Here is a 26,979-nt window from a genome sequence, read left to right on the forward strand (position 1 = left end):
CATGGGCTGCTCAGGCCCAGCTCTGGTTCCCAGTTGGGCAAAGCAGAAGTTGCCAATCTCCCCTAGGCTCAGGGCTTTTCATCCCCTATTTGGGGCTCCCCAGAGGAGGGTTCAAATGAAGATTAGTGCATCCCCCCTTGCCCCTGGGGTTGGCTGTATGATTTGGGAGCGAGTTGCACTGATTGCTCGCTGATAGCTCACTGGACAGAAGGTTACTTGAAGTTTGACAGAATGAAGGCACTTGGGAGGAAAGGTTGAGTAGGAGGTTGATGGGATTGATGATGCTGGGCAAGGGAGTCAAAATGGGGAGTACCCAGGAGTCAGGCTGGAGCAGGCATATAGCTTGAGGTGGGGGTTGCAGGAATGGAAGTTGTGTGGAGGGATAGGGGCGGGATGCCCGGGACGGGAACTCTGCACCTGTGACCACAGGTGGGGAACAGTGAGGTACAGAGTGGTCCCATGCCAGGCTGTCTGTGGCAGCCTGGTTTCCGCTGATGCCCACCCCAGGGATACTCAGTCACAGTGCTGGGCCCCAGTGGGGAGGAGGGATGTGAACCTGTGGATTCAGCGGGAGCCTCTCCTGTCCTTCCTCCTCCCTCCCAATCTGAGGGTCTCCATCACTGCCCTGACTCCCTGGGGGTGGGGTTGGAGGCTCTGTGCCCCTCCGTGGCCCTGCTGCTTCCCAGAGGGCGCCTGCTTGCATCCAGGGGAAGATAGAGGATGACAGTCTTCGTTCAGAGAAAGCCTGGGCCCCCTTGGTTTTCCTCTCCCTAACGGCCCTGTGGCTCCTACCAACAGCGGGGGTGACCCGACCGGATGTGGGGTTGGAGGATGGACGTTCTGTGTCTGTCACATGTGAGCAGTGAGACAAAAAACCAATTCCCGGCCTCCTGGGTCACGGTTCACATTTCCAGCTGACATCGACTGACATCAGGCGCCGTGCACGTGTTTGATGGGCTGGAGGCGGTATTGCACCTTTTCCCCTTCGGGAGGTGGAATGAGGAACAGCCAGGAGACCTGGTTTAGAGCTCTTACTGTGCCACTTCCCAGGACCATCCCATCTCGGAGCCGCAGTGGTTTCCTCCTCTCCTAGCCTCACAGGGCCATTGTGAGGCACCCGGCAGCCAGGAAGCACACAACAAACGTTCCCCTTCTGTGACTTCATGAAGTGCCCCTCTCAGGAGGCCAGCTTGCAGAGTGGGGGAGGGGAACAGCCCACTGGCTTCTTTGTTCCGGGTTCTACACTGACGTCAGGGACCTGGGGACAGACTGAAATGACCCTGAAGTAGTGATTCACGCCCCCACCCCCAGTCCTTACCTTGTCGGAGAGACTCTTTCCTCCATCCTGTCCAGCCCCAGGAAGACAGGCAGAGCCAGTGGCATATGGGAGATTTTATTTGTAGACTTAGGAATTCTCCCACCCTTCCCTCCCGGTCCATGATCATGCCATCTCCCGCTCGCGCTCTCTGCACACCTCGGGCTCCCATCCAAGGTCACACCTGCGAACGGAGACCTCAGCATCAGTCGGCAGTTAAGACCACCCCCAGGGGGCGCTGCAGGCCAGGGAGAGGGCTCGGGGACCCGGGGCGCTGTGCCGCCCGGCCCATTGGAGATGCCGGCTTTGCTGATGGGGCAGCCTCGTTTCAGCTGGACCCCCAGGCCCCTCACCCTCTTCCTTTCTTGGAAACTCAGCAAAGGGGCTGAAGTATTTCTTTTGTTAAGGAACTTTTTGTTCAGAGTAAATCCTCTTTGTGGCTGGTGGTGGTGCTGGTGGTAGTTTAGTCCCTACGTGGTGTCTGACTCTTTACGACCTCATGGACCTTGGCCCACCAGGCTCCTCTGTCTATGTGTGTTTCCCAGGCAAGAATACTGGAGTGGGTTGCCATTTCCTCCTCCAGGGGATCCTTCCGACCCAGGGATCGAACCCAGGTCTCCTGCATTGGCAGGGGATTCTTTACTGTCGAGCCACCAGGGAAGTCCAAGTCTTACTCAAGGCATGAGTAAATAAAATAGAGTGTAGATCGAAGAGGGGATGGGATTCAGCAGAGCCCTACTTGACCTCTCCCCTCTTCCCCCGACATTTGGAAATCCCAGGACTCATTTCCCAATGAGATTCTGAACCGCAGCAGTTTGGTCCCTCCTAGGCCTCTAGGCAATGGATGCCCTGCCTCAGGACCACGTTTCCCAGTGTCCTCATTCCCCAGAGCCCCTACTTGGGTCCTGAGAGGTCCACTGACCTGCTGCATGGCCTTGGTCAATGGCTTCTGCCTCTCTGGGCTTCCCTCTCTGGGCGGAAGGTCGGGCCTCCCAGCACCGCCAGCCATAGCCCCCAAGACTCTGGACCCTACGCCCCCTGGCTCTGGGCCCAGCTCGGGGCCCGCGTCTCACCCTGGCCTGGTGGCGGTGGTGTCACACCTTGTACAGATGGACCATCGGCGTCTCCAGGGACGCCGAGCAGAAGCGGGTGCAGCAGCGCTTGACCCAGCGCAAGGCGGAGGATCTGCACATCACCCGGGGCCCTGGGAGGTGGACTCGTGTGGGCAGCCCTTCAAACCAGACCCGCTGGTTCGCTCTTTCCGGCTGCTTCACATCCTTCATGGGAGTTCTGTCCTGGTGGGTCTTCCGGAAGACGACTCGGGGGTCCCCAGTGGGTGGCTCCTGTGCTTGGGCTCTGGGACTGGTGGTCAGACCGTGACCCCTCGATGTCGTCGGGGCCTCAGGCTCCATCTGCTCCTCTTTCTGTGGCATAGCCTCCTGTGCCCTGGGCCTCGACTCCTCACACTCCTCAGGCTCCCCTGTGGGCTTTAATTTCTCGGAGTCCAGTTTCTGGTAGGAACACCCAGCCTCCTCCTGGAGCTCTTTGTTATTTTGTTCCACTTCATCCCAGACGTTATCGTGCCTGGCAGGGAGACGAACAGTGGTCAGCAGCATAGGACCGAGGCTCTGATCCTCCACTAGTCCCGAGACAGCTGCGCTGCCACTGGCCCAGGGGGCCAGTCAGGAAAGCCACAGAGAGCCCGGAAAGAAGCTTCTCCACCACTCAGAGACCTTGCGCCTGGGGGCAGGGGATGCGGTGACAAGCACTGGCAAAAGGGATGTGAGAGGCTAGAAAAGTTATGGCAATGGCTAGTAGTTAGGACACTAGAAACGTGTATTACCTGCATCGGCCACTAGGTTAGGGCTCTGTCTCTCTGGATTTCAGTTGACAGAGTGGACTGGTCCAGTTTTTTTTTTTTCTTTTTAATTGTTTTCTTGTTCCAAGACATCTTAGAAAGTAGCTCCAATGACCCCCCTCCGCCCCGATCCCACCTCACTTCTGAAGGGGCAGCATGGCTTCCTCTCAACAACACAGTTGGGGCTTGGGGCCAGTTAGGGCTGGCTGCTTTAAAAAGGGTTGGAAAACTCTGGGACTAGATGGTCCTGACCCTTTGGGCTCAGTGTTTCCTGATCTCCTGTATCGAGGAGGTCAACTTAGAGGGAGGGAACCAGAGGGGTGGAGTTTGCCAGAGGTGTTAGATTTTCCAAAAGGGTATCTGTCACAGACTGAAGTCCCCTGCAACGTGGCCACCCCGTCCTAGCTGAGCACGTGTGGGGAGGGAGAGGCCTCACGCTCAGGGTTAGACAACACTGAAGATAGTCACGGCTCCCGCTGGCCGGGGGCCACCAGGTGTCAGGCCCAGGACCCTCAGCACAGTCCTGCAAGGCCGAAGGCGGCTTGGAGAACACAGGCTTTGGGGAGACACTGCAGTTCAGGCTTGCTTCTGCCTCTTACTGTCTGTGTCATTTGGGGCAAGAAAGGTGTCCTGTCAGAGCCTTAGTTCCCTCATCTGAAAACTGAGATAATTCTGTCTACCTAATAGGGTTTTTATGGGGAAGATTAGGTGGGAAAATGCTCGGCAGGGTACCTGGCCCTTGAAGAGTGAAAGTGAAAGTCGCTCAGTCGTGTCCAACTCTTTGTGACCCCATGGTCTATTCAGTCCATGGAATTCTCCAGGCCAGAATACTGGAGTGAGTAGCCTTTCCCTTCTCCAGGGGATCTTCCCAACCCAGGGATTGAACCCAGGTCTCCTGCTTGCAGGCAGATTCTTTACCAACTGAGCTATCAGGGGAGCCCTTAGCAGGTGCCTTAAAAATGTCAGCTTTCTTAGCATCGCTGTCAAGTGGGAGAGAGCTTGGCCTCAGCAGGATGACTAGTCTGTGGGTGAATCTGTGGGTGGTGATGAATTGGGAGGGGCGGGAAGGGGGCCCGCTTGCTCAGAGCCCCAGATGGTAGTTAGTCCCATGACTGGATGATTATGACCATGCTTATGACAACAGCTCTGATTTCAGCTGGGAACAGCTTCAAATCCTAGCTCCGCCACTTAGCAGTTCAGTTAATGGAACAAGTTACAGCATATCTTGAGCCCCAACTCTCCATCACTAAAATAGGGCTACTAAATGGCTCCCTTTCTCCCAGAGCCTTGTCAAAATGCGGGTTTCTGAACTCTTTAGCACAGCGCCTGTTCCTAGTAAAGACAGCTATTGGGCCCATGATGGGGGCCATGGGTGGGCCAAGCTCACCCAGAGGAGATCCCCAGGATCTTTGGAACCCTGAGCAGTGAATTCCAACACCTTCTAGCCAGGTTATACAGTTCTTGGATCCGAGGGTTTGAGCTTTTGAGCAGCTTCAAGAGTGACAAGTGTTTTAATACCTGCCAGGGATGAAGAGACAGGAAAAAAAAAAAAAAGGAAGCTTCAGCTTTCTTGGGATAGCCTCCCAACCCCCACCTGGAGTTTGGCTCAGCTCAGCTCATGGTGAGGCTGGTTGACTCCTTCCGGGTCACCCGTGACAGCCCCGAGCAGCACAGTGTGGGGGCTCAGGCTCTCTTTAGTGGGCACCCAAATGTGGCATCTCACCATTTTAAGTCGGTTCCGCGCGATTACTTTGCTGACAGGCTGATGTATCTTGTCCTCTGGTTCCTTAGCTTGCATCTGACAGAGAGAGGGAAGGAGCAGGGTGGGGGGAAATGCTAACACAGGATGAGCCCCCTGAACACCCGGTAATGCCTCTCCACTGGGCTTGGGTTGATAAACCCCAGACTGTGATTTTTGTCACCTTGGTTTGGGGGTGGAAATGGGGAGTCTGTTCTAACTCTCTTGACCCCCCTTTACCTCTCTCCCTCCCCCTAGATGGAAAGACCCCCACCCTGGGCCTGGTTGGATGCTTTGTTGAGACCTCCACTAGATCCAGTCCTAAATCCAACCTTGGAAACCACCTTATTCTTGGGCCTCTTCTTTGTCGGTGGACGCACGCTGGAGCTGTGGCACATATTGGACAGATGGCGCAAGACTGGTACCTGGCCCTGCCTGCGCCCTGTCCGCCCCCACACTCAGGCTGGGCATCAGGATGCTTGTGCTGGTGCTCCCAGGGAGGGGGGCTGTGACATCACTGAAATGTGTGACAGTGGCAGGTCTCCAAGGAGTGTGCGTGTGGCAGGGGTGGAGGGTGAGAAGGTGACTCCTGCTGTGCAGGTGCCTAGGAGGCGCCAGGCAGAGACTACACTGTCACTATTTCCCTGCAAGGTAGGAAGAGTCCCCCACACACATTTTTTAATGAAAAAACCAGGGTTCAAATAAATAATTTACTCAAGGCCAACATAGCTGGAGAATGGTAGAGCTGGAAACATAAGGTCTGACAATCAGCCCATGAAACCTGGTTCCCAACTGTGCTCATCTGTTCATTCACATCATACATGTTTGTTCATGTGCGTCTGCTGTGTGTCTGGTGTGTTCTAAGTGCTGGAATAAAAAAAAAAAATTCTGACATCAAGGAACTTACATTCTAGTGGAGAAGAGACAGTATGTGTTCTTGTAAAGATTCAGTAATGGGCTGTCTGAAACAAAGTATGTATATGTGTGTGTGAATGTGTGTTTATCATGAATTTTACTGAAAGAAATCTAAAATAATAAAATTCTACAAATACTCTGTTGTGAATCCCGTAGGGCCGGTTTGCTCTTGCAGTATACTTTTCTCAAATTTTGCCTAACTCTTGCATCCATAGTCAACCTATGGTTGTAATTGATGAACAGGTGTCATTCCAACATGAATGTTGATGTTTTCATTCATATTAAAGAGTAAGAAGAAAGTGAAAAAGTGGAGGAACAAAGATGTTGGAATTCATTTCTCAGTGATCTGATCGACTTACTTACTGTCACTGTTTTTAAATACTGGGAGTATATTTGTTCAGCATTTTTTGGGTGTGTGTGGCTATTTACAATGTATAGGCGTACCTCAGAGATATGGAGGGTTCAATTCCAGACCACTGCAATAAAGTGAATTACCAGAGTCTTTTGGTTTCCCAGTGTATATAAAAGTTACACTATACTGTAGTCTATTAAATGTGCAATAATAGCATTATGTCTAAAAAATGTACATACCTTAATTTAAAAATACTTAATTCATAAAAAACCCTTATCATCATCTGAGCCTTCAGTGAGTTGTAAGAGTAACATCAAAGATCGCAAGTCATCATAACAAGTAGGGTAGTGAAAAGGTTTGGAATATTGCAAAAATTACCAAAATGAGACACAGAGACATGAAGTGAGCAAATGCCGTTGGAAAAATGGCGCTGACAGACTTGCTGAACACAGGGTTTCCACAAACCTTCAGTTTGTAAAAACCTCACTCTCTGTGAAGTGCAGTAAAGTGAAATAACATGAGATCTGTCTGTAACAGCTATAGACAGGACACATTTACATTATTAACATTTCCTCCATGTGCTTTGGCCACCTGATGTACAAAGTCAACTCATTGGAAATGACCCTGATGCTGGGAAAACATTGAAGGCAGGAGGAGAAGGAGGTGACAGAGGAAGAGATGGTTGGGTGGCATCACCAACTCAGTGGACATGAGTTTGAGCAAACTCAGGGAGATAGCGAAGGACAGGGAAGCCTGGCGTGCTGCAGTCCATGGGGTCGCAAAGAGTCGGACATGACTTAGTGACTGAATGCCACCAATGAACATTTCCTTGATGGTGTTGTTAAGGCTAGACCAGAGGTTGGCAATTTCTTCTTTAAGAAGCAAGATAGTGAATACGTTAAATTGTGCAGGCCATGTAGTTGCAAGTGCTCAACTGCTCTTGGAATGTGAAAGCAGCCACAGATAAGGAAAAGAGTGGGCCTGACTGTGTTGCAGTAAAATTTATTTACAACAATAGTGGGCCGGATTTGGTCCAGGACCATCTCCTGGCCTAGACAATCAGCAGGACAATAAACCAAAGCCTGACTTGTCACATTTCCTTATTTCTGTGGTGTAAATACTTCAGCCTGCCAGCATGATGTCACTGAATGCAGATTTGAACAGAAAGGCAGTCACCTCTGTTATATATTACATATTTCTACCGTATTTCTACAGTTGTAAAGATTCCCAAGATCATAGATAGTAGCAAAAGGTAGTAAGAAATTAGGAAGTGTTGAGTTTGAGCACTTTCCACCTTTGTTTTTAATATCATTAACTCAATGAAGTTGGTATGGTTTAAGTTTTAATGATCATGTTGCATAACGACCAGCCAGTTGAGTTCCTAAAAATGTCATATGCCTCTGTTAACAGCCTGCTCCTGTTAACGTTAGATGGAAAGAAGTGTGTGGAGAGAAGTAAACAAGGTGGACGGGAAATGGAGAACAAAGGTGGAAAGTTTGCTGTATTAAAAGGGATGGGGCTTCGCTGGTGGCTCAGTGGTGAAGCATCTGCCAGCCAATGCAGGCGACACGGGTTCGATCCCTGACCTGGGAAGATCCCACGTGCCTCAGAGTATTTAAGCCCATGCAGTGCAACTACTTTGCTTGTGCTCTAGAGCCTGTGAGCCACAACTACTGAAGCCTGCGTGCCCTGGAGCCCATGCTTCCCAAGAGAAGCCACTGCAATGAGAAGCTTGCGCACCGCAAGTAGAAAACTCACCGCCACTAGAGAAATGCCGGTGCAGCAACGAAGACCCAACGCAACGGAAAGGATGAACACTGCTGTATTTGAAATGGATGACCAACAGTGCTGCACAGCCCAGGGAACTCTGCTCAGTGTTCCGTGGCAGCCTGGATGGGAGGAAGTTCGGAGGAGAATGGGTACATGTGTATGTATGGCTGAGTCCCTTCGCTGTCCACCTGAAACTATCACAGCATTGTTAATCGTCTATACTGCAATATAAAATAAAAAGCCTTTTAAAGAAGAATGGAATAGGACCCTTTCACTGACAAGATGAGATGTGAGGAGAGACCCGGAGGAGGTGAGGGAAGTGGGGAGAGGTAGTGGCAGAAGGTGAGGACAGAGAAAGTCCTGGTGAGCGGCTGGGCCAGATCGTGGGAGATTGGAACAACTCAGGCTGCTCTGAGTAATCTGCCCACCTGGCTGTGTCTGAATAATCGGAAAAGCTTGTGACGTACAGCTTCTCCCTCACCACCCACTTAGTCGGCCAGTTTGATATCCAGCAAGTGTGGGAACCAAATCCACACCACACCCAGATGGAGGGGTGTGCATTCATGTGGGGTGCTCACCTCTGCCTTTTAGGGGAGGTGGATCAAGACCAGACTACTGCACAGCTTCTTGTTTTTTTTTTTTGGTTGTCAAATAATCTTTTCTTTTTCTTTTTCTTTGCAGTTCTTAACTAGCTGGGCACTCCACAGCACCACTGTTGATGCCATCTATGATGTCATGAGGGTGGCGGCCATCAACATTGCAGCCCACAGGCTGGGTGATCTCTTTAATGGTTCCAGAGAGTTCTCTAGCTAGAGACTGATGCTGCATCTGCTGGGCAGTGTTGACGATCTCATCAAAAGTGATGGTTCCACTGTGCTTAATGTTTTGCTGCTTCTTTCTGTCTCTTGGTGGTTCCTTGAGGGCTTTGATGATCAGGACAGAAGCAGAAGGTACCACCTTAATCTGGGCCTGTCTGTTCTGAACGGTCAGTTTCACTGTAATACTCGGACCCTTCCAATCACCAGTTGCCTTGGTGATGACATCACCGTTTTTGGAGACAGACCCAGGGAGCCAATCTTGGGGGCCAGGGCAGACACGGCACTGACTTTCCCACTGGTGCACCAGTGCAAAAGGTACACGACTTTGATCTCGTTGAGGTCAAACGTTGGCGGCATGGTGAAGGCAGCTGGTGAACCCGGATTTGGGACGATTGAAGAAAGTTGCGCCTTTGCCTCCTCTGAGCTGAAAGCTGCACAGCTTCTTATATGTCCATGCCCTTTCTCATTAGGGTGGAGATGAGTGGGTGGTAAAAACAAAAAAGGATGCTGTGGGCCAGAAAAGACACAAGGAGGTGACTTTGGAGAGAAGGCAAGGCGAACACCCCACCTCTCCCTCTGTCTGCCTCAGTCCTCTCCCGGCTCCTCCGCCTGCTCGGGCTTCCCTCTCCCTGTCAGCATGATCTCAGCTCTTCCTGGACTCTGCTGGGCTCTGCTGGGCTGCATCAGGATCATCTGCACCTGCCACCTCGGCACAACAGCTGGGGCCCTGCTGTGCACTGTCCTCTGAGCCCGGGGTGTGGTCCCTCCAGAACATGGGCTCCTCAAGGGTAGGGATTTGGGGCTGTTCTCTATTGCTAACCCCCCAGAGCCTTAGAAGAGTGCCTGGCTGACAAGAGGTACCCACTAAGTATTTTGTGAAAAAATGAAAATAAACAGCGTTCTCTATGATAAGGGTGATGGTGAGCAGACTGCTGGAACCCTAAGGAGCAGCGTGGGGAGGGCAGGGAAGTCTTCGTAGAGATGGTGACAGATAACAAAGGAAGAATAGGGTTGCCAGGCAAAAGGCTGTGGGGCTCCTGGATTTTCAAATTACAGGTGTGGGAGAGAACTATGAAGTGGGGTATGTGCTGGAATAGAAGGTAGGAACCCAGAGTGACGGTGGCCAAACCCGGGGGAGTGAGCCAGACAGGCTCCATCACAGGCTGAGAGGCTTGGAGCTGGTCCTGAGGGTCAGGGCCTTGGGAGTGTTCCCAGGCGACGGGGCTTGAGTGGGCCCTGGCGGCTGGCCCGGCCGCCTCCGCATTCTGTTCCAGCCGGTTCTTTTCACACCGTCACTCCCTTTCCTCCCTTCAGAAGCTTGGATGCATCCCCAGGGGGGCAGGAGTTTTTCTCTGTGACCAGACGTCGTACCCCAACAATGGCTCCTAAAGCAGCAACCCCCTATTCAGTCTTGTTCATCTCTTCCATTAGCACAGTAAAAACCATTTATGGGCAGAGCGATACCCAAGGACACGCAGCTGGTCAGCCTTCTGGATCACATCCAAGGCACTTGAGTGAGAAACCACCACTCTCTTTTTTCTCTTAGTTGTGGTAAAATACACATAACATTGACCATTGATCATTTTAAGTGGGCAGTTCAGTAGTGTCCCGTATTTTCACATTATTATGCAACATCACCACCATCCGTCTCCCAAACTCTTTTCATCCTCCCAAATGGAAACTCAATACCCGTTAAACGACAGCTCCCCATTCCCCAGCCCCCTCAACCCCAGCAACCACCATTCTACTTTCTGTCTCTGTGAATTTGACTGCTCCAGGTACCTCATGTGAATGGAATCACACACTCTGTGTCTTGCTGTGATGGTTTATTGCATTCAGCACAATGTCCTCAAGGTTCAGCTTGTGCCAGAATTCCCTTCCTTTAGGGCTGGATACTGTCCTCTTGTAAGTATCGACCGTATTTTATCTGCTCATCCATTGGTGGGCACTTGGGTTGCGTCCACCTTTTCGGCTTCCGTGAATAATGCTGCTATGAACGAGTATAAACTCACAAGTAGAATAGATGGACCATATGGTAATTCTAATTTTAATTTCTTGAGGCCCCACCATACCGTTTTCTATCGTGGCTGCGCTATTTTACATTCCCACCGACATTTCAGTCTCACCACATCCTCACCCACAGTTGTTATTTTTCATTCTTCCTTCCTTTTCTTCCTCCCTCCCTCCCTCCCTCTCTTTCCTTCTCTCCTCCTTTCTTTCTACAATAGCCGTACCAGTGGTTGTGGGTCTCCTCTCTTTTGTGGTGGTTTTGTTTCACAATGTGTGTGAGTCACTCAGTTGTATCCCACTCTTTGCGACCTCACGGACTGTAACCTGCCAGGCTCCTCTGTCCATGGAATCCTCCAGGCAAGAATACTGGAGTGGGTAGCCATTCCCTTCTCCAGGGAATCTTCCCCACCCAGATCTCCTGCATTGCAGGCAGATTCTTTACTGTCTGAGACACCAGGGAAGTACCTATATATGGTGAAATGCACCCTTTTTAGTGTGCAGTTCTATGGTAAGTGCATGTTATTGTACAAACACCACAGTCAACGTGTAGAATGGTTTCATAACCTCCCTAAGTTCTCTCGTGTAATCTATTTGTAGTTAACTCCTTGTCCCACCCACAACCCTGGAAGCAGCGGATGTATTTTCAGTCCCTATAGCTTTACCTTTTCCAGAACGTTATATAAATGGAGTCCTATAGCTTATAGACTTTTGAATAGAATTCATTCACTTAACACAATGCATTTGCGATTGACACATGTTGGGTATATCAGTGCACTATCACAGCCAGGAAATTGATGTAAATGCAGTAGACAGACCTAACCCAGGCTTGCTCAGCTCTTCCTGCACTCATTTGTGTTTGTGTGTTCCATTACCGTGATCATCTCTCTTATGTTATCTGCCCCTCTCCCCACAGTCCCATCCCTAATCCCTAGAAAATCACAGATCATTCTCCACTTCTGCAATTTTATTGTTTCAAGAATGTTATGTGAGTAAGGACCCCACAGTATGTAACCTTTTGAGATGGACTTTTTTTCATTCAGGATAATGCTGTGGAGATCCATCCAAGTTGTTGCAGGGGTAACAGTTCCTTTTATAAATTAAAAATCATTACAGATTCACAGAAAATTCCAAAAAAATGTAATAGAGGTCCTGTATCTCGTTCTCTCAGTCCCCGCCCCCGAAGGGTAACATCTTGCATAACTATATTCCAATGTCAGAACCACTTGTAGATCCATGTAACCACGATCAAGATACAGAAGTGTTCCATCATCCCAGGCTCGCGAATGCTGTTTATAGCCATGCCCACACCCTCTTTCCTCTGACCCCTAACCCCTGGCAACCCATCTCCATTTATATATTTTTGTTATTTCAACAGTGTTATACTGTATAAATGGAATCATACAATATGTACCATTTCAAACCTGGTGCTTCCCCCCACTCACTCAAAAGAATGCTTTGATACCCATCCAGTTGTTGTGGGTATCAATAATTTGTTCCTTTTTGGCTGAGTATTATTCCATGGTATGGATGTGCCGTGATTTGTTTAACCATTCACCCACTGAAGAACATTTGGGTTGTTTCTCATGTAGGGCTGTTACAAATAAGGCTGGCAGGAGCACTCATGTACAGGTTTTACAGGGACATAGTTTAATGTCTCTGTAATAAATGTCAAGGAGGATGATTGCTAGATCATATGGTAAGTACATGTTTAGTTTTTCTAAGGAACCGCCAATCTATTTTCCAGAGGGACTGTATCATTTTACATTCCCATCAGCAAGGTTTGAAGGGTCTAGCTTCTCTGCATCCTGACCTGCTTCTAGTATGGTCACTAACTTTTAATTAGCTGGCATAAAATGGATGCACGGTGCTTTTAACTTACATTTCCCTACTGGCTATTGATGAGGAGCATACTTTAATGTGTTTATTTGCCATCTCTGTATGCTCTGTGGTGAAATGTATGTTCACATCTGCTCATTTTCAACTGGATTGTTTGTTTTTTCACTGTTGAGTTTTGAGCATTCTTATACAGACTAGATGAGTCCCTTTGTAAGATGTGTGATTTGCAGATATTTTCTTCCCACATCTGTTTACCTTAAAAAAAAAAACAAAAACCTTTTTTCCCCTTGTGATGAGAACTCTTAAGATTGATCTGCTTTCTTGTATTTATTTGACTGTGCTGGCTCTCCATTGAGGCACAGGGGGTCTTTTATTGGCCGCATGCAGGGTAAAGTGGAAGGCAGAAAATGTGCTTAATGAGCTGGGATCTGGCTAAGGATATTTCCAAATCATGTGTTAAAGGTGCAACTCGGTGTCTTCTTGCTGTTTAAACACACGAGGTGGTAGGGAAATGGCAGCAGTTCTCAAGTGAGCACATGATGTTGCCTCCTGGAGAGACCTTTGCCAATGTCTGGAGACATTTCTGGTTGTCAGACCTGGAGAGGTTGCCACTGGGATCTAGTTAGTAGGGGCTGGGGAGGCTGCTGAATGTTCTGTAATGGAAAAACCCCTCTCAACACCACCTCCTCCCTCCTGGGACTTCCCTGGTGGTACAAGGGACAAGACTGCACCACCAATGCAGGGGACATGAGTTCCATCCCTGGTCTGGGAAGATTCTGCATGAAGCAACCAAGCCCATGGACCACAACTCCTGAGCCCGAGTTCTAGAGCCAGGGAGCCGCAGCTACTGAGCCAGTGTGCTGCAGCTACCGAAGCCCACACGTCTAGAGTTCCTGCTCCAAAACAAGAGAAGCCATGGCAAGGAGAAGCTCGTGCTCTGTAACTAGAGAGTATCCCCTACTCACTGCAATTAGAGAAAGCCTGCATGAAGCAATGAAGACCCCATGCAACCAATAAATAAATAAAAAGAATTATCCTGCTTGAGATGTCAATAGTGCTGAGGTTGAGAAATCCTGAGCTAAAAGGGAGAACTGTTAAATATGAAGGAGCCAGGACTTTGTGGTTGAAAATTCTCAGCCCCTCTACCTGGCAAATGATAGTAAAGTTAAAGAGTGGTTTCCCAGCAAAGCTCAAATCTAGAGCAGCACCAGAAAAACATGGTCCAAAGGAAAGTGAGAATGTAACTATCAAATCTTTTGTGTGCATCTCAGGAAGATTTCAGACAATGCAGCAGAGTAGTCTTCAGTCAGATAAAAGACCTCAAAAGAAATGATGGGTGTGCCTCACAGATCCTCTGAATCAAGCAAGAGGAATCCCAGAAAGCTCAAGGGTGTTGACTGTTAGCCAATTCAGCAGAAGCCTAAGAGAAAGGCTTCAGTTCAGTTCAGTTCAGTCGCTCAGTCGTGTCTGACTCTTTGCGACCCCATGAATTGCACGCCAGGCCTCCCTGTCCATCACCAACTCCCGGGAGTTCACTCAAACTCATGTCCATCCAGTCGGTGATGCCATCTCATCCTCTGTTGTCCCCTTCTCCTCCTGCCCCCAATCCCTCCCAGAATCAGGGTCAGTGAGTCAACTCTTCACATGAGGTGGCCAAAGTATTGGAGTTTCAGCTTTAGCATCAGTCCTTCCAAAGAACACCCAGGACCCATCTCCTTTAGAATGGACTGGTTGGATCTCCTTGCAGTCCAAGGGACTCTCAAGAGTCTTCTCCAACACCACAGTTCAAAAGCATCAATTCTTTGGTGCTCAGCTTTCTTCACAGTCCAACTCTCACATCCATACATGACTACTGGAAAAACCATAGCCTTGACTAGACGGACCTTTGTTGGCAAAGTAATGTCTCTGCTTTTGAATATGCTATCTAGGTTGGTCATAACTTTCCTTCCGAGGAGTAAGCATCTTTTAATTTCATGGCTGCAGTCACCATCTGCAGTGATTTTGGAGCCCCCCAAAATAAAGTCTGACACTGTTTCCACTGTTTCCCCATCTATTTCTCATGAAGTGATGGGACCAGATGCCATGATCTTCGTTTTCTGAATGTTGAGCTTTAAGCCAACTTTTTCACTCTTCTCTTTCACTTTCATCAAGAGGCTCTTTAGTTCCTCTTCACTTTCTGCCATAAGGGTGGTGTCATCTGCATATCCGAGGTTATTGATATTTCTCCCAGCAATAGCTTTTGTCTAATAGCGTGGACCTGAATAAGACACAGAGTGACCCACAAGATCTTAAAAGGATTCTATATCCAGAAGTATTCCCACTTGGACTCACAGGGTTAAAGAGAACATAAAATAAGGATTTCTGGTTCTGAACAAGATGGAGTAGATGCATTCCTCTCTACCCCACCCCCTCATTGAGTGTGCGCATGCTGTCGTGAAACCCCATGGACTGTAGCCTGCCAGGCTCCTGTGTCCTTGGATTCTCCAGGCAAGCATCCAGGAGGGGGTTGCCATTTCCTACTCCAGGGGATCTTCCTGACCCAGGGATGGAACCCAGGTCTCCTGCATTGGCAGGTGGATTCTTTACTACTGAGCCACTAGGGAAGCCCCACCTCTCTTACTAAATGCAGTTTAAAATGCTGGGCAGGCTATATGTGAGACAGCAAAAGAGACACAGATGTAAACAACAGTCTTTTGGACTCTGTGGGAGAAGGCGAGGGTGGGATGATTTGACAGAATAGCATTGAAACGTGTATTATCATATCTGAAACAGATCGCCAGTCCAGGTTTGATGCATGAGACAGGGTGATCAAGGCTGGTGCACTGGGATGACCCTGAGGGATGGGGTGGGGAGGGAGGTGGGAGGGGGGTTCAGGATGGGGGACACATGTACACCCATGGCTGACTCACGTCAACATATGGCAAAAACCACGACAATATTGTAAAGTAATTAGCCTCCAATTAAAATAAATTAATTAAAAAAAATGCTGGGCAGGGACTTCCCTGATGGTCCAGTGGGTAAGACTTCGCCCTCCCAGTGCAGGAGGCCCAGGTTCGAGGCTTCTATTCACAGCTTTTTCAAAGCATTTTGAGCTTCTGGTACACTTCCCAGTCTAGGTCAGTCCACTGCCACTCCCACACTTCAGAGTGCTGTTACACTGCAGCCTACCCAACACTCAAACCCCTACACGTGCTAATTTAGCAGTTTAAAACGAGAAATGTTTACCATCTCAAAGGTTCTGGCATCAGGAATCCAGGACTGTTCCAGCTGGGTGGTTCTGCCTCAGTCACTGCTGAAGCTGCAGCCAAGCTACTGGCCAAGGTTCCAGTCATCTTAAGGCTCTACTGGGGCCAGTAAGTCAGTTTCCATGATCACTCATGGGATTGCTGGCTGGCCTCTGTTGTTCATTGGCTGTTGGCTGGAACTTCAGTTCCTTGCCATGTGGGCCTCTCTATAGGGCTGTTGAAAACATAATAGTTGGCTTCCCCCAGAGTGAGTGATCCAAACAACAGGGAGAATACACACCCGTGATGGAAGTTGTGGTCTTTTAAAATTTTTATGGACATGATGTACCATCTGCCATGTTTTATTGGTCACACAGAATAACTTTGATAGAGTGCAGAAGAAAACTATACGAAAGTATGAATAACAGAAGGCAAGGAACAGTGGGAGCTTTTTTGGTGGCTGGTTGCAACATTTCAATTTTATTCAGTCAAGATATTTTTCTAATTTCCTTTTGGACTTTATCTTTGACTCGTGGGTTATTTGGAAGTCTTGTGTTTTATTTCAAGTATTGGGGTGTTTCCCAGATCTCTTTCTGTTGTTATTTATATTTTCATTCTTTTATAGTCACAAAATATGTTTTTTATGATTTAAATTCTTTTAAATTGAGGTTTGTTTTATGGCCCAGAAGATGATGTATCTTGGTGAATGTTTTTGCGCAGTTGAAAAGAATGTTTACTCTGCTGGTAAAGTGCTATAAAAATGTCAATCAGAACAGCTAGTTAATAGGGTTCTGGATTTCTGTATTCTTACTTTTTCTTTCTGTCTACTTGTTTCATTGATTACTGAGAGAGAAGCTTTGAATCCTCTAACAGTATTATGGATTTGCCTTTTTTATTTTAGGTCTATTTTTAGCTCATGTTTTTGAAGCTCTGTTACTAGATGTACACATACACATTTATGATTGCCAAGTCTTCTTGCTGAAATGAACAACCTTTTATCATTAGGAAATGTTCCTCTTCATCCCTGGTGACAATCCTTCTTTTGAAGTCTACTTTTAAGAATTGTTATTTATTTATGTACTATTTTGGGCTGTGCTGGGTTTTAGTTGCTGCAAGCGGGCTTTTTCTAGTTGCAGTGTGCAGGCTTCTCATTGCAGCGGTTTCTCTTGCTTCGGAGCACAGGCTCTAGGCACGTGGGCTTCAGTAGTTGCAACACGTGGCTCAGCAGTTCTGGCACATGGACTTAGGTGCTCTGCAGCATGCGCAATCTTCCCAGACCAGGGATCGACACTTTTAGTGTCCCCTGCATTAGCAGGTGGATTCCTACCCACTGCACCACCAGGGAAGTCCTAGCCACTGGTATTTAATATTTTTTTGGATTCTGTACATTTCTTGGCTCTGTGGTCCTTTCATTATTTTTGGAAAATTATTGACCATTATTTCTACTAATAGTGTGTGTGTGTGTGTGTGTGTGTGTATCTCTATCTCGGAGTCAAATTATGCAGATGTTAGCTTTGGATCTTTTAGGCTTTTAAAAATGTTTATTTGCCTGCACCAGTCTTACTTGTGGCACTCAGGATCTTTGATCTTCACTGTGGCACTCGAGATCTTTAGTTGCAGCATTCAAACTCTTAGTTGCAGCAAGTGGGGTCTAGTTCCCAGACCAGGCACTGAATCCAGGCCCCCTACATTGGGAGTGCAGGGCCTTAGCCACTGGGCCACATGGGACGTCCCTCTTGGGTTTCTTTGTTTGGTTTCACTTTTTTCTGTTTCCGTTTGGGTAGTCTCCCTTGACCGATCGTAAAGTGTACTGATTCTTTCCTCAGCTGTGTTGATTTTACTGATAAGGCTGCCAAGGCATTCTTCGTCTCTGTTACATGTTTTAAAAATTTCTAGACTTTTCCATATGACTCCTTTTTATAGTCCTCTTCTCTCTGCTAACAGTCCCTTTCTGTTTTTTGTACGCTGTCCATATTTTTCAACACAGTCTTTCACATACTGTTATGGTTGTTTTAAATGTTCTGGCAGATAACTCCAGAGAGTTATCAAGTCTGGAGTCTGGTTCTGTTGATTGCTTTGTCTCTTGACAAATAGGTTTTTTTTTGTTTTTATTATGTTCCTTTTTATGTGTGTGTTGTAACTTTTTAAATTTCTGGACATAATGTGTAGAACAGTAAAGACTGAGCTCAGTAATATTTTTGCTTGGAAATCTATCTCTCTTCTTCTTAGGCTGTTAGTGTAGAGAATTGAGTCAATCTTGTCAGGAGTTGAACAAACTTTGGTTTTGGTTTGTTTTGTTTCTGATTACTTTTAGTGTTTGTGACTCCCACGGATTCTATCCTCTCATATCCTCTCATAGCCGCACCGGGCCTTTAGCAATAAAACTTGTAGCTGAACTCCTCTTACCTGTTTGCATGGAGACATTGCCTTTCTCCACCTTCATGCGTGTGCCAGTGCCTATATCCTGCTTCTTGGAGGCGACTGCCCTTCTTTGGAATGCAGGTTAATCAGTTGCTGGGCAACCTCAGCTCACTGATGGGGTCAACAAAATCAACAATTTTACAAATTACTTAACAGTTAAAAAATTTGTTTTTAGTGTGGTAGGATGCTCTTCCCAGCTTTCAGCATCCTAGATGGAAGCCAGAAGTCTAAGCCATCTACTCTCTCACTGCTCCTTTCAACTCCTGCTGTCCACCCTTAGGTCTGCTGCCTGGGCCTTCCTCTCGGCTGAAACCCTTCCAGCTTCAGTTCAGTTGCTCAGTCGTGTCTGACTCTTTGCAACCCCATGAACTGCAGCATGCCAGGCCTCTTTGTCCATCACCAACTCCCAGAGTTTACTCAAACTCATGTCCATTGAGCTGGTGATGCCATCCAACCATCTCATCCTCTGTTGTCCCCTTCTCCTCCCGCCTTCAATCTTTCCCAGCATCAGGGTCTTTTCAAATGAGTCAATTCTTCACATCAGGTGGCCAAAGTATTGGAGTTTCAGCTTCAGCATCAGTCCTTCCAATGAATATTCAGGACTGATTTCCTTTGGGATGGACTGGTTGGATCTCCTTGCAGTCCAAGGGACTCTCAAGAGTCTTCTCTAACACCACAGTTCAAAAGCATCAATTCTTCGGTGCTCAGCTTTCTTTATAGTCCAACTCTCACATCCATACATGACTACTGGTAAAACCATAGCTTTGACTAGTCGGACCTGACGGACCTTTGTTGGCAAAGGCCGTTCCAGCTTAGCTCCTGAATTATTTCTAACCTGGATGTTCCCACCCTCCCCCCCACCCTTTTATGTGGCAGATACCTGACAAAGAGAAGTGACAAGAGAGGTTCCTGATCTGTTACCATGCTTCGGACAGCTCAAAATAATCCGTGCATTCCTGTTCCCAAGGATAGGCCTGAAAAGGGGGAGCTGATCTCTTAGCCACTGTACTTCAGATTGGCCTCATTCCTCTGTGCTCGAAACTGGGACCAAGTATCTACTCCATCCATTAATGAGGAATAAGAATGAAACTGACCAAAATATTTCTAGGAAGATGAAAACTGCAACAGGATAAAAGGGGAACAGACTGGGAGTTGTGGTTTTAAGCACAGGCTATGGAGCCCTGTGCTGTGCTCAGTCGTGTCTGACTCGTTGCGACCCCTTGTACTGTAGCCCACCAGGCTCCTCTGTCCATGGGATTTCCCAGGCAAGGATACTGGAGCAGGTGACCATTTCCTGCTCCATGGGATCTTCCCCCAGGGATTTAGAACTCATGTCTCTTGGGTCTCCTTCACTGCAGACGGATTCTTTACTGCTGAGCCACCCTGGCTTTAAATTCTTGCTCCATCACTTAGTTGGACAAGTCCCTTCACCTTTCTATGTCTCAGTTTCTGTACCTGTAAAATGGATGTGAAAACAGCATTTCTTCACAGGATTATTTCGAGGATTAAAAGAGTTAATACATGCAAAGCACTTAGAACAGTGACAGGCACATAATAAGCTCTATGGAAGATTAGAGCGTACTTCTATAATTTTAGAAATTTGTGGAAGAAAGCAGTTGCCTCTGTTTCTCAGGAGCAATTGCAATCTAAACAGCTAATGTTTGCTGAGCATCTCCAGAGTGCCCGAGCCCTGCACTTAGCATTTTTTATGTATTATCTCACAGGAGGTAGGGATTAATTATTCCTACCTAATAGGCAAAGAAAGCAAGGATCAGAGAAATTGTTTACACAGCTGGCTAGACACCAGAGCTAGGTTTACAACCCAAGAGGGCCTGGTTCCCAGGCCTGTGCTCCTAGCTACTGCACTTGTTGCTGGCCAGAAACTAGTTTCCTTGCTTGTAAAATAATGGGAAAGTTGCTTGCTGTACTTATTTCTCAGGATGGTTTGGATATCTCAGTACAATAGGAGAGGCAGAACTTTAGGTATTTGTACAGAGTGCTGGTCCCCTGACAGAGAAGCCTGAATGGGTCACAACTCTTCACAACCCCCACCACCCCCACCGCCCCGCTTCTGCCTCCTGTATGCCCTTCCCCCTCTTCTCCGCCTGTTGAACTCATTTAAGACTCAGCTCAGATACCAGCACCTGCATTTCGTTCTAACAAAGGAGGGATTTAAGCTTAGATATCAGCACCGGGATTTCATTCTAACAAAGGGTGGCACAGCAGACCTGTGTGTTTCTTAAACATTTATTTATTTTAAATTGAAGGATAATTGCTTTACAATATTGTGTTGGTTTCCGTCAAACACTTTAACATGATCAGCCATAGGTATACATGTATCCCCTCCCGCTTGACTCCCCCCTCCCTCTTCCCTCCCCATTCCACCTCTCTCAGACCTGCATGTTGAAATGACCATGTGGGTCATTGATTAGCGCTCTGGACTCTACAGTGATGACTGACTGGTGTGGGGGATGGAGCGTAGCAGGACCAGAGGACCAGAAAACCAGAGAGAATGGAGCCGAGCGAGGGTCGGTGGTGGAAACGGAGACGAACGGTGGATTGCAAAGATTATTTGGGAGAGAGAATCAACAGTTAATGGAGATGTATTTTAATGTGGGCAGCGAAGGACAGGGAGAAGGCAGGGATGACTCCTAGTTTCTGGTCTGCTCGTGGATGTTTGTTGAATGAAGGATCGAGTAACCCCACGGCAGAAGCATCTCTGACCGACGCCCCCCACCCCGCCCCGAACCGGGAGGTTTCTGGATCTACATGCCGGCGCCGGGTGGAAGGGAGGAGGAGAATGAGAATGAGCACAGAGCCTCGGTCCAGGAGGAGCTTCTGGCCCTGGTGTGAGCCAGGAGGCACCGCGAGAGGGGCAAGCCTTTCCCTTCTGGGCCCACGGTTTCCGCCTCACTCCTCCACCCGCGCCGGGCGGGACGCGCAGCGCCCCTCTCGGCACTCTGGAGGACTTGGCTCCCCGCCGGCGTCTGGGGGCGCGGCGCAGCGGCCCACCCCTCCACCCCCGACCCGCCCTGTCCCGGCGCCCACCCCGCCCAGTGCTCTGGAAAGCTGGGCGGCGGCTCTGATCGTCCCGGAGCCAGGAACCGTGGGCTGCAGGGGTGAGTCCCAGGGGCAGGGAGCCCCCGCCGCTGTGCACCTGCCTTGATGCGCGGCCGCGGGTCGCCAGACCCTTTTCCCGCGCGAGCGCCTTCTCGAGGGGTGCGCGCCTCAAAGTGCGGAGCGTGGCCGAGGGTGCCGGGGAGTCAGTCCGGGTGCCGCGCGCGGAGGTTGCGTCGGGGACTCCCGGGGGAGTCGGGGAGCAGGGGTTGTGGGGGGCCGTGTCCCCGCGGACCGGCGGGGCGCAGCAAGTGTCCTGGATCGCGCGGAGTCGGGCGGAGCATCCAGGGGGTCCGGCGGGTGGCGGGGCGGCGGGACGCGTGCCGGGAACTTTTTGTCCGCGCTGGAACTACAAGCGCCCGCGCCCGCGGGGGTTCCCGGCGGCCGCCCGGCGCCCAGCAAGGAGCGCGTGTGCCCGCCGCCGCCCTTCCCCCACTTCCGCCCGCCGGCGCTTCCTCGTTCCCGGCTCCCGGGGCCCGTCCGTCCCGGGGGAGACCCGGCGGCGCAGCCCCACCCCGGTCGGCGCGGCCCGCTCCCACGCCCCCGCCGCCGCGCCGGAGCGGACAGCCTGAGTCAGCGGGGGCGCCGGGCGCGGCAGGTAGGGGCTCCGCGGGGCGGGCGCAGGTGCCGCGAGAGGCCGGGGGTCCGGGTAGAGGGAGGCGAGCGCGAGTGCAGCCCCCGGAGCCCCCCTCCGTCTTCCCCGCTTGCTCCAGGGTCGCGGCGTGTCCCCTTTTAGGGAATTCTTTCGCTCGCACTGACTCCACTGCGGGTGGGGCAGGACCGAGAGGGAGCTCTCTGCACCACGGGCCGGGCCCCTGGCCGCCTCCGACCCCCCCCCCCCCCCAGCCCAAACCTTTTCAGCTCCCTCCACCCCTCTTCCCTGCACCTTCAGTTACGTAAACAACCCCCTTCCCTACTCCGGCGCTTAGCTCCGCTGCGCCCCGGGAGGGCAGCCCCCGCCAGTCTCCGGACATTGAGGGGGCTAGGGGGAAACAGAGGGGGCGCCCCGGAGCCTGTGGTCCCCTCCAGCTCCCCAACCCTCTTGCTGGCCCTTCCCCGCCCCCGCCGCCCCCCACCCCCCACCTCGCGGGAGCAGACAGCCCCAGGGGCCCTGGGTATTTTTAGCGCTGTGACCTGGGCGGCAGCACTAAGAGCCTTTCCCAGGAATCAACGTCAGCGTCTCCCTCCTCCGCTGCCCCCTCTGGCCACATGGTCTCCCCACACTTCCTTGGCCCTGCCTGGCTCCTCTGGGGATTAGGATCGCTCGTGGCCCACCCTCAGCGCCCGGTGGACTGGCCAGGGTCTCGGATATGCCGAGTCCAGATGAGGCGGGGAAGGCAATCTGCGGAGGATGACGAACTGGTCCTCCAGCTAGATACTGCCTTGCCTCCGGTGATGGGCTCAGGAAGGGATGCGGAGCGAATCGGAGTGAAGGGGGTTCTGGAAAGCTCTCAGCACGGGGGGCCAGAGGGCCTGGGCTGAATCGCACGCTTCCAGTTGCTACTTGCTGACTAGTGGGGAGATCGGCCAGTGAGATGTGTCAAAGGAGAGGAGCTCAAATAAAGAGCTGTGGGAGGCAGAGAAGAGATGATGTCCTCTAAATAGCTCGGGGACCGCAGCCTTCCTTTTTTACAGAACACCCTCAGGAGCTGTGCCTTGTGTTTAGAGGCAGGTAGGAAGACGATGCCATTTTCAGATGCGGAGACTGAGGCTAGAAAGATGTCTTCCTTAGGGACAGAGCCAAGTCTAGAAGTCAAGTCTGTGACTTAAGAGCAGGGTTTGGAGGGGATGCCGGTGATAGTGTGTGTGTGTATAGAGAGAGAGTAGGAGGCGGGTGCTTTAGCTTTTGTCTGGGTTTTAAAGGGTGGCCGGGGCGGGGACCGGAGTTGCAGCAGTGGAGGAAGGGACCTTCCTTTCTGAGATCTCTATTCTGTCCTCTTCCCCCGCCTTTGGAGGAGAGGCTGGGTTCATTAAGTGGAAAAAATACCTCCCCCATTTGAGCTGAGCCAGCCCCTCCAGCCCCTCTCTGAAGGGCATGATCCTGAGATGTGGCCATTGGCTGTGTTCCCTGAATACAGAGGAGCCTCTCTTGCTGTGCCTGGAACTAACATCCCCTTTGTGGAGCTAGGGTCAGCCCTGCCTCTGCGTGAGACTTGAACTTTGTGGTAGTGGGACTTTGTTTCAGGGAAGGGAAAGAGGGAGTCGAGTCCAGGAGTGTCCAGGCTGCAGCCAGAGGCCCCACTGCTGGGATCCTGGCTGCAGGGGGGCTCCCCAAGACCAGGCCCCCAACAGAGTCCCCTCTCCAATTCACAGCTCTCCTTGCTCTTCCAGGAGCTGACATGGACCCAAATCCTCGGGCAGCCTTGGAGCGCCAGCAGCTCCGGCTTCGGGAGCGGCAGAAATTCTTCGAGGACATTTTACAGCCTGAGACGGAGTTTGTCTTCCCCCTGTCCCACCTGCATCCTGAGTCGCACAGACGTGAGTTCTGAGTCCTGGGAAGAGGCACTGGGGCAGGGCAGGGAGGGAGTCCCATAGTCCTGGACCTTGGTCCCTCCCCGCTGGTTTTCTTGGCCCTTTAAACATCTATCTCCTTACCTGACAGATGTCTCTGACCATCCAATCAGTGCTGGCCTGGCTCCTCCCGACTTGCCCCCTTCTTGATATGCAGCCCCCATAGGTAGTATCTCATCCATGGAGGTGAATGTGGACACACTTGAGCAAGTGGAGCTTATCGACCTGGGGGATCAAGATGGAGCGGATGTGTTCTTGCCTTGTGAAGACCCTCCACCAACTCCCCAGACGTCTGGTATGTCCCTCTGCTTTGGGCCCATGGGCACTGGTCGGTCAGAGCTGGATGTCAAAGCTGGGCTGGGGAAGTCTGCACGGAGGGGCTGGGCATGAGCTTTTCCACCCACGAAGCACCTGCTTGTCCTGATTTTAGGGAAGTTGACCTTGGGGGAAGCTGGGTTACGGATTCCTAATCCAAACCTCTCAGAAGGCCCAACTGCCTTAGTCTTCTTCAATTTTTTATTTTTGAAATCAATGTAATTAGTTAACATAATAAATAATGTAAAAATATGATCTTTAGATTAGACAACTGAAGCAGTTTTAGTCATTTAATATTTATTTAGCACTTTATTAGGTTTCTAATACCATGCTTAAGAATTCTACATGAATTATCTCAATCCTTACTATGTCCTATTAGGGCAGGTGGGGTTATTCCCACCTTATAAGGAAAGACATTAGAGGGACTTCCCTGGTGATCCAGTGGTTAAGATTCTGTGTGTTCCACTGCAGGGGGAATGGGTTTGAACCCTGGTTGGGGAACTAAGATCTCACATGTCATACTATATATATACATATATATATATATAGTCACAGAGACGAAAAGTGGAAAAGCTGAATTCAAACCATGGCTGTCTTGACTCCAAAGTCCACATGCTTAACCTATAAGATATTAATGGATACTGCTGCTGCTAAGTCGCTTCAGTTGTGTCTGACTGTGTGCGACCCCATAGACGGCAGCCCATCAGGCTCCCCCGTCCCTGGGATTCTCCAGGCAAGAACACTGGAGTGGGTTGCCATTTCCTTCTCCAATGCATGAAAGTGAGAAGTGAAAGTGAAGTCGCTCAGTCATGTCCGACTCCTGGTGACCCCATGGACTGCAGCCCACCAGGCTCCTCGGTCCATGGGATTTTCCAGGCAAGAGTACTGGAGTGGGGTGCCATTGCCTTCTCCGATTAATGGATACTATCTTACTTTAAAAGTGCTGCTATTATTGATGGCATATTATGTGCCAGACATTTTATAAACATTCTCAGATTTTGTCTTGAGAACCCCTCTGGAATGTCAGTACCCCCTTTTTACAGAAGAGGAGCAGAGTCCTTGAGAGGGGAGGTGACTTGCCCAAAGCTCCTCAGTAGCAAGGAAGTGAAGTGACGTAGCTAGAACTTGAACTTGCAACTTGATTGATTCGACTCTAGAGCTTAGTGAAGTGAGGGGTACTGGGAGCCAGGAGACTGGCAGGGTGACTGGCCAAGTCCCTGGGCCTCAGTGTCTCCCAGCCACATCCTCTCCAAGAGTCCTCTGAACCCCTGTGTGTGGCCATGACCGGCTCTTCTCTCTGGGCAGGGGTGGACGAGCGTCCCGAGGAGCAGAGCCTGCCAGTGCCCACGCCAGACAGGACGACGTCTCGTACTTCCTCCTTGTCCTCCAACTCCTCCACCAACCCACACAGCGCCGATGCCAGTGACGGCGGAGCAGACACGCCCCTGGCACAGTCTGACGAGGAGGAGGATGGAGGCCATGATGGCGGGGCAGAGCCCGGAGCCTGCAGCTAGCAGCGGGCCCCCACCTACAGACTGTGTGAGCTGCCTCGTCTCCACTGGAGACCCCAGGCCTGGCCAGAGCCCTTTGGAGAAGACCAGACTCTTTAGTGCAGTAGGCACCAAGGGGAGGAAAGGAGGGTGGGATGGTGTGCCTTCCTGGGAATTAACCTGCTCCTGCTTTACTGCTAACCTTCCCCTGCTGCATCCTTCTGCTATTCGTTAGAATATTTGGAATTAGCTGGGCATTTGGAATATAGTTTTGAACAAGATAGGTGCCCTGCTTTCAAGGGGGAGAAAAAATCAAGAAAATACCATGGTTTTGGCTTACTGCTGAAGTGGGGCCCACGAGTGAGGAGATGGAAGATGAGCTAGGACGAGACGCCACTGCTTTTCTTAGCGCGCTTCCCTCCTCCAGACTTCCTGAGTCTCCTAAACTCCTTAACCCTCCCAGGGAGATGGCCCTGCAGCCATCCTGCTTCCTTCCGTCCTTTCTGGAACAGGGCACGGCGTGAATAATAAACAGATAACGACATACCAATCATTCCCATTCATCTTTCACATCGGACAGATACCAAACCAATATATTTCTTTAGCTCTCTGGTAGTGGTGTAGTCGCTAAGTCTTGTCTGACTCTTTGTGACCCCATGGACTGTAGCCCACCAGGCTCCCCTGTCCATGGGACTTTCCAGGCCAGAATACAGGAGTGGGTTGCCATTCCCTTCTCCAGAGGACCTTCCCCACCCAGGGATTGAACTGGGTCCCCTGCACTGGCAGGCAGATTCTTTACCGACTGAGCCACCAGGGAAGCCCATATTCCCATCATTCACTTGCTTTGTTTATTCCAGGAGTTATTTGGAATTAGCTGGACATTTGGAATACAGTTTCGAACACGATAGGCTTCCTGCCTTCAGGGAGGAGAAAATCAAGAAAATACCACAGTTCTGAGCGTAATGAGTAGCATGATGAGGAGCTCTTCTGTTACCAGAAAAGAGGAGCATCTTAGTCTAGCTCATGTGGTCACTGGAGAGCTGGTTTTCAGGCTGGGATCCAAAGGATAAGAAGGAGTTAGCTGGAGGGGGGGGTGTGTGGTGCGGGGCGGGGCGGGGGCGGCGTTGTACTCCAGGCAGAAAGAGCAGCTTGGAAGAACTTTAAATGGAGAGAAATAGTCTTGAGGAACTGAAAACCATTCAGCATAGCTGAATTGTTGAATTTGAGCAGGAGATTAGGGAGGATTAAGATCGACAAAGGTCCGATGAGGAAATACTTTAAAGCCTGTA

General features: G+C 50.1%; 3 protein-coding genes across 9 annotated transcripts in view; 2 read left to right on the forward strand and 1 right to left on the reverse strand.

The window, feature by feature from the left end:
* The window catches only part of SYS1 (SYS1 golgi trafficking protein), a 32,044-nt gene extending 8,207 nt beyond the window's left edge, over positions 1 to 23,837 (forward strand). Inside the window, exons 4-6 of one of the 6 annotated variants that reach the window (XR_011570237.1) lie at positions 5,170 to 5,332; positions 7,833 to 8,105; positions 8,630 to 9,678. Coding sequence is in view for 4 of the 6 variants with exons in the window: in XM_070801750.1 (XP_070657851.1) it covers positions 7,589 to 7,763 (175 nt within the window). In the remaining 2 variants the exon portion in view is untranslated. The other 5 variants (XR_011570238.1, XM_070801751.1, XM_019972461.2 and 2 more) reach the window with 5 other exon arrangements.
* On the reverse strand, positions 1,386 to 5,355 carry TP53TG5 (TP53 target 5). Of its 2 annotated transcripts, none has more exons than XM_070801749.1 (5): positions 5,244 to 5,355; positions 4,897 to 4,971; positions 4,561 to 4,691; positions 2,416 to 2,899; positions 1,386 to 1,499 (listed from the first exon to the last, which is right to left on the reverse strand). In XM_070801749.1, the coding sequence occupies exons 1-5, from the start codon at positions 5,307 to 5,309 to the stop codon at positions 1,494 to 1,496; spliced, it is 762 nt and encodes a 253-aa protein (XP_070657850.1). In that variant the 5' UTR covers positions 5,310 to 5,355; the 3' UTR covers positions 1,386 to 1,493. The 2 variants fall into 2 exon arrangements, with proteins under 2 accessions (XP_070657850.1, XP_019828022.2); XM_019972463.2 differs by having other exon boundaries at positions 1,387 to 1,499; positions 2,389 to 2,899.
* DBNDD2 (dysbindin domain containing 2) lies at positions 23,714 to 26,240 on the forward strand. Its single transcript, XM_019972465.2, has 3 exons — positions 23,714 to 23,852; positions 24,043 to 24,180; positions 25,506 to 26,240. Exons 1-3 carry the CDS (start codon positions 23,714 to 23,716, stop codon positions 25,712 to 25,714), a joined length of 486 nt encoding a protein of 161 aa, XP_019828024.1. The 3' UTR covers positions 25,715 to 26,240.
* The last annotated feature ends 739 nt before the right edge of the window (positions 26,241 to 26,979 follow it).

This window comes from Bos indicus, chromosome 13 (genome assembly GCF_029378745.1).
Source record: "Bos indicus isolate NIAB-ARS_2022 breed Sahiwal x Tharparkar chromosome 13, NIAB-ARS_B.indTharparkar_mat_pri_1.0, whole genome shotgun sequence".
NCBI classification, from domain to species: domain Eukaryota; kingdom Metazoa; phylum Chordata; class Mammalia; order Artiodactyla; family Bovidae; genus Bos; species Bos indicus.

Bases quoted from the DNA above. Each gene is read 5' to 3' on its own strand.
- TP53TG5 (XM_070801749.1), bottom strand. From the start codon at position 5,309: ATGTGCCACAGCTCCAGCGTGCGTCCACCGACAAAGAAGAGGCCCAAG. The intron at 4,972-5,243 runs GTTGGATTTAGG...TCTCTCTGTCAG, and splicing joins AGAATAAGGTGGTTTCCAAG to ATGCAAGCTAAGGAACCAGA. The intron at 4,692-4,896 runs GTGAGATGCCAC...CATCCCTGGCAG, and splicing joins CGCGGAACCGACTTAAAATG to GTATTAAAACACTTGTCACT.
- DBNDD2 (XM_019972465.2), top strand. From the start codon at position 23,714: ATGGACCCAAATCCTCGGGCAGCCTTGGAGCGCCAGCAGCTCCGGCTT. The intron at 23,853-24,042 runs GTGAGTTCTGAG...CTTGATATGCAG, and splicing joins GCATCCTGAGTCGCACAGAC to CCCCCATAGGTAGTATCTCA. The intron at 24,181-25,505 runs GTATGTCCCTCT...CTCTCTGGGCAG, and splicing joins ACCAACTCCCCAGACGTCTG to GGGTGGACGAGCGTCCCGAG.